This window comes from Hyla sarda, chromosome 2, assembly GCF_029499605.1.
Source record: "Hyla sarda isolate aHylSar1 chromosome 2, aHylSar1.hap1, whole genome shotgun sequence".
NCBI classification, from domain to species: domain Eukaryota; kingdom Metazoa; phylum Chordata; class Amphibia; order Anura; family Hylidae; genus Hyla; species Hyla sarda.
In genome coordinates this window covers 370,585,272-370,591,271 of record NC_079190.1, presented here as the reverse complement: position 1 = coordinate 370,591,271, position 6,000 = coordinate 370,585,272, and the positions used below count along the sequence as shown (strand labels likewise).

Genomic DNA, 6,000 nt, shown 5'->3' with positions numbered 1-6,000 from the left:
ACGCGGGGTTACACAGTAACCCCGCGTCATATCACGGCGGGCCCGGCGTTATAGTGAAGCCGGGACCCGCTTCTAATAGCGCGCAGCGCCGATCGCGGCGCCGCGCGCTATTAACCCTGTAGCCGCGTGCTCAGAGCTGAGCCGCTCGGCTAAAAGCGAAAGTGAAAGTTGCCGGCTAGCTCAGTCGGGCTGTTCGGGATAGCCGCGGCTAATCGCGGCATCCCGAACAGCTGACAGGACAGCGAGAGGGCCCCTACCTGCCTCCTCGCTGTCCGATCGCCGAATGACTGCTCAGTGAGCAGTCATGCGGCAGAATCGTCGATCACTGGTTTCCTATGAGAAACCAGTGATCAATGATGAAGATCAGTGTGTGCAGTGTTATAGGTCCCTATAGGACCTATAGGACCTATAACACTGCAAAAAAAAGTGAAAAAATAAGTGAATAAAGATCATTTAACTCCTTCCCTATTAAAAGTTTGAATCACCCCCCTTTTCCAATAAAAAAAAAACACAGTGTAAATAAAAATAAAAATAAACATATATGGTATCACCGCGTGTGGAAATGTCCGAATTATAAAAATATATCATTAATTAAACCGCTCGGTCAATGGCGTGCGCGCAAAAAAATTCCAAAGTCCAAAATAGTGCATTTTTGGTCACTTTTTATATCATTTAAAAATGAATAAAAAGCGATCAATATGTCCTATCAATGCAAAAATGGTACCGTTAAAAACTTCAGATCACGGCGCAAAAAATGAGCTCTAATACCACCCCATACACAGAAAAATAAAAAAGTTATAGGGGTCAGAAGATGACAATTTTAAACATATAAATTTTCCTGCATGTAGTTATGATTTTTTCCAGAAGTCCGACAAAATCAAACCTATATAAGTAGGGTATCATTTTAATCGTATGGACCTACAGAATAAAGATAAGGTGTAATTTTTACCGAAAAATTTACTACGTAGAAACGGAACCCCCCAAAAGTTACAAAATGGCGGTTTTTTTTTTCAATTTTGTCGCACAATGATTTTTTTTACCGTTTCCCCGTAGACTTTTGGGAAAAATCACTGACGTCATTACCAAGTAGAATTGGTGGCGCAAAAAATAAGCCATCATATGGATTTTTAGGTGCAAAAGTGAAAGAGTTATGATTTTTTAAAAGCAAGGAGCAAAAAAACGAAAATGCAAAAACGGAAAAATCCCCGGTCCTTAAGGGGTTAAATTAGGAGTTTTCTAGAATGGATTATGGTAGGGCATTTGCACTCTGGTATGAACTTATGATAACTTGGGCGGTCTGGAGTTTATATTATATTTTCCACTACCTCCTCTGTATTTGTCATCTTTTGCAATCTCTTTTTCTAAACTAAAGAGAGGTGCAGTACGGCAGCAAACTTCTTACACTACCTGGTAATCCATGTTCCCGACCTCTCTGTATATTAAGAGCAGCTAGATCCAGACCAATATGATTAATCATCTTGAAGAGGCGATCCCTCAGTTCATCAACCACCATCTGGTTCTGTTGGTTAAGTTTGGCGTTATTGACCATCATACCACGGAGTATGGGATCAATTCCACCTGCATGAAAGGTATAATTCACATTATTAGTGTAGGGTGCTGGTTGACTTGATACAAGTACATGAACAGTATCCACTATTAATTAAAAATATCATCATATGTACTCAGGTGCAGATGTAAAATTTACCTTGTCTGACCACTCTCCATGTGGTAAAGAACATATGATGGAGTGGGACTACTGGCTCTGGATCATAGGGAATGTAATCTTCTACCAATCTGTATATAAATGGTTGGATTAGGGTATGACCCATTCTGAAGGCGATGGTAAAGACATTTGACACTGCTGGGTCTTCATCCTCATTGTAAGATATATATCTAGGAAGAACTTTTGAAAACTCGCTACCCAAGAGAAGTGGCAGCCAATCTTTGTATGTTATTTTCTGTCAACCAAAAAGAATTATGTTAGACACGTTACTATCTAGAACGACAGTCTAATAAGTAGTGTAAGTGTCCTTTTAGATAGGTAGATCAGCTTAAGGGTGGATCTAGCAGAACAGATGTTAAAAGAAGCCCTTAGATGGCTAACAATCCAGCGATTATTCATGTAGCCATTCAGTTACATCATTATTGGCTACATGTTCCCTGTTTACACAGGAAAAATTGTGGCTGAAAACTATAAATTGCTAGTTCTTAAAGGGGTTATCCACCATAAGGTGATTTTAGTACATACCTGGCAGACAGTAATGGACATGCTTAGGAAGGATCTGTGCTTGTCTTGGGGCTAAATGGCTATGTTGTGAGATTACCATAACACTGTGGCTAACTTTTTGTGAACTTGTATTTCCTGTTTGACTTATGTTTTTTTGACTACAAATCCCACAATGCCATTTTCCTCCCTCTCACACATCAGCCACCCCACCCATTGAAACAAAAGACCTGTGGTTTTCAATCAGGGTGCCTACAGCTGTTGCATTAGTTGCAGATTGACAGTCATTTTGTATGCTGGTAAAAATAAATAGTGGGGTGAAAATCACAGAAGAATTGTGAGAAAACCGTCACACACAGGTACAGACACTATTTTATCAACTACACTAACTTTACAGCCCTTGTAGCATAGTCAAATAAAAAAAATTCCTGGAATACCCCTTTAACTGTAGGAAGAGCATTAAGCTGCAGTCACAACTAGACCTCCAAACATAAAGGCCTGTAGGCCCAGAGCCACAGAAGATCAACACAACAACAATATACCAAGTGCTTGCAACTAGCACCATTATATACACAGTAAACTGCACCTGCTGGAGGCTTCCTATTATCTTGCGAGTTTCTTGGTATAGTATTTCTCCAGTCCAATTTGGGTTTAGTTTATGCAGCGCTGCCGCAATACGGTTGTGTTCCCTCAAGAAGAGAGTATGGAACGCTGTCAGCCCAGGTTGCTCACTGACTCGAACATCCCCTGAAACAAGTTTGAGCCATTAACAAACTGCACAAAGACTGTACTCTCATGAATTGTGTGGTAACAACCAATAAGAACCCTACCACAATTTTTAAACTCACTACTAAGTACTGTATACTGTACATATGGAAGATTAACCTACAATATTTTAGAGCTAGTACATTTACAAACACATTGTAATAACATTTGTCAAGGTCACTGCAGTAAAACTACCATGGTGGCAAGAACCTTAAAGAGTGAGGTCACCACTTGATGCCTGAAGGGTTGTCTTGGCTAGAATGACAAGACAGCCCCAGAAACTTACATTATGAGACTGTCTTGGTCTCGAACATAGAGATGGGAGAGATTGCACTTAGTGCAGACTTCTCCCAGCTTACTGTAGCATTCGTCCAGGTACAACTAAATGTCAAAGGTTTTTAACCCTTTAAGCAGCTATCCTTAACCATTATCCCAGGTTTATTATTAATAATAATAATAATAATAATTCATATGTTCACTAGATATTCTATTGGTTACATATTGAATTCTCACAAGACCATTATAGGGCATGGCTAAACCTTACCTGCTAGAAAACAGGGAAGTCCTAATGACTGGTTTGTCTTGGAACATAGGTCATCCTGATTTCCATTAAAAGGGAGGAAGGGGAAACCATTGTCCGTGAACTGCTCATTTACAGCCAACAGACCAAGTTGGTTTGTGTTGTTGCGAAGCGCAGTGGCTACTTTGATGTCACTACCATACACTTGGCTGCCATCAACATATGAAGTTAGAGCATTGATTTGTTCACGAACTGGAGTTACCAAACTGCACACTGGGGCTGAGCGAACCAATGGGATACACTCAGAGCCATTAATGTGTCGATTATCATTTAATGGAATCTAAAAGATAAAAAATGGTGCAATATTATCAGATTCAAGACTCAAGACTTTAAATGCAAACTGACAGCAGGGTCACCTGCTTTAACTTGAATATACAGGTAGATTGCGCAGGTGACCCTGTTTCCAACACTTCTTAGCAGATGAAAATTGGTGTAGCTGTCAGGAGATATCCATCTTGTTGCAAGTATAGTTTTTTTCTTTTTAACTGCATTAAAGAGAGGCTGCTGCTGTATGCCCACTTCCAGTGCAGTTAAGAAGAAAATCCCATACTAGCAATAAGAAGAATATCTCCAGACCATCTGCACTGATTTTCACCTAGTAAAGCATTAGAAATAGGGTAACTTGCATTACTTGTATGTTTAGGTAAGTGTGGGTGACCCTGCTGTCAGTTTCCTTTAATAATATGTTACCCTTAATATAATACTGTAACTGAAGATCAGATATACTGTAATGTATACTGTACATACATCATAAAAACTACAGTACTTAAAGGACAAGTCTCATGCTCAAAAACCTATCCGATCCGAAGAGCCAAAGATTGCCAAACAGCTCTCCCATAGAACTATATGGAGAGGGCGTGGCGGCCTCCACTTCGGGCGGGGGTCATGACGCACTCCTGTTCTAGCGCACGGGGGCTCCAAACAGGAGATCGCAGGGGGCCCCAACACTTGGAACCCCGAAGATCTAAAACTTATCCCCTATTCTTTGGCTAGGGGATACATTTTTGAGCATGAGACTTATCTTTTAATGATAGTGAAATAACTTAAACTTGAAAAGCAATGCATTGTAAAAGAATATATTTTACTTATTATTGTAGTCCTAATTTTTGTGATCAGTAGTTGAGGCACCATAATCAGTAGCTATTGTATATCTTAAAGCTACATCTTAAAGGTGTATTCCAGGCAAAAACTTTTTTATATATCAACTGGCTCCGGAAAGTTAAACAGATTTGTAAATTACTTCTATTAAAAAATCTTAATCCTTCCAATAGTTATTAGCTTCTGAAGTTTTCTGTCTAACTGCTCAATGATGATGTCACGTCACGGGAGCTGTGCATGATGGGAGAATATCCCTTGCATGATGGGAGAATATCCCCATAGGAGCTGGACAGCTCCCGGGACGTGAATCATCACAAAGCAGTTAGACAGAAAACAGCAACTCAACTTCAGAAGCTAATAAGTATTGGAAGGATTACGATTTTTTAATAGAAGTAATTTACAAATCTGTTTAACTTTCCGGAGCCAGTTAAAAAAAGTTTTTGCCTGGAATACCCTTTAACAGTTCTAAAAGTGGACTTTCAAAAACATGTAATTTATATGTATTTTATAAAACTCAACTGAATATATCTCTCTCCACATCAACATTTAGTTAGGAAGATCATATCATTTAGTAAGGTGAGGGAAATAGGTTTAAAACAATATTAAAAAGAAAATCAGTTATTTCTATATCTTTATCTTTTGTTATGTTTAGCCATTTACAATGTACCTGTTTGGAGCTAGACAGCTCTGATTATTCTGTTCTCTACTGAAATATGTTGTGATGAATGTTTTGGACACTTACAACTGTTCATTGGCCTCTACTACTTATGTGTCCTGTGTGATGAACTAATACTAGCACAATGTGTCTGTGTTTGTGTTGTCTTTAGTAAAAACTCAAGAAAGGTATTAAAAAAAAAAAAAACATATCATGTGGAATCCAAGGCACTGGGCTGGATCCTATCTTTATTGTCCAATTATGTTAAATAGCAGTAGTATTTCTTTCAAATGGCAGCATTTGGTTTGTAAGACCTGTCTCATGGCCCTTTACAAAAGAGACTGATGGCATAGGGGGGGGGGCATGGCTAACAGAGAATGTAGCTAGATGGCGCCAGCCTTAGGCAAGCTATAGAGCTGCCCACTCTGGATATGCACCATTAGAGAAGGGGGTGTTGATCTGACACTGCGCTGTATCTCCCATGGCTTTTTAGCTTCCAAGGACCATGGAGGGACAGAAGCTGCCTCATATGAGCCCAGAGGAGTGAACGCACAAGGTGTTGCCCTTGCCAGCACCTGGAGAGGGAAAGGGGGAGGAGAAAGGCTTCACGCCAGAGAGGAGAAGTGTTGGGAACTATTGAGCTCGGTGCACAGGGGTGGCAGACAGAAGTTAGAGACT

The 6,000-nt window shown here is 39.9% G+C and overlaps 1 protein-coding gene across 1 annotated transcript in view; it reads right to left on the bottom strand.

The window, feature by feature from the left end:
• Positions 1-6,000, bottom strand: part of LOC130357477 (myeloperoxidase-like) — a 44,270-nt gene that overhangs the window by 1,104 nt on the left and 37,166 nt on the right. The window contains exons 8-11 of the mRNA XM_056560173.1: positions 3,534-3,849; positions 2,811-2,971; positions 1,706-1,958; positions 1,408-1,578 (exon numbers count right to left, since the gene is read on the bottom strand). Of these exons, the coding sequence (XP_056416148.1) occupies positions 1,408-1,578; positions 1,706-1,958; positions 2,811-2,971; positions 3,534-3,849 (901 nt within the window). The remainder of the gene's footprint in view (positions 1-1,407; positions 1,579-1,705; positions 1,959-2,810; positions 2,972-3,533; positions 3,850-6,000) is intronic.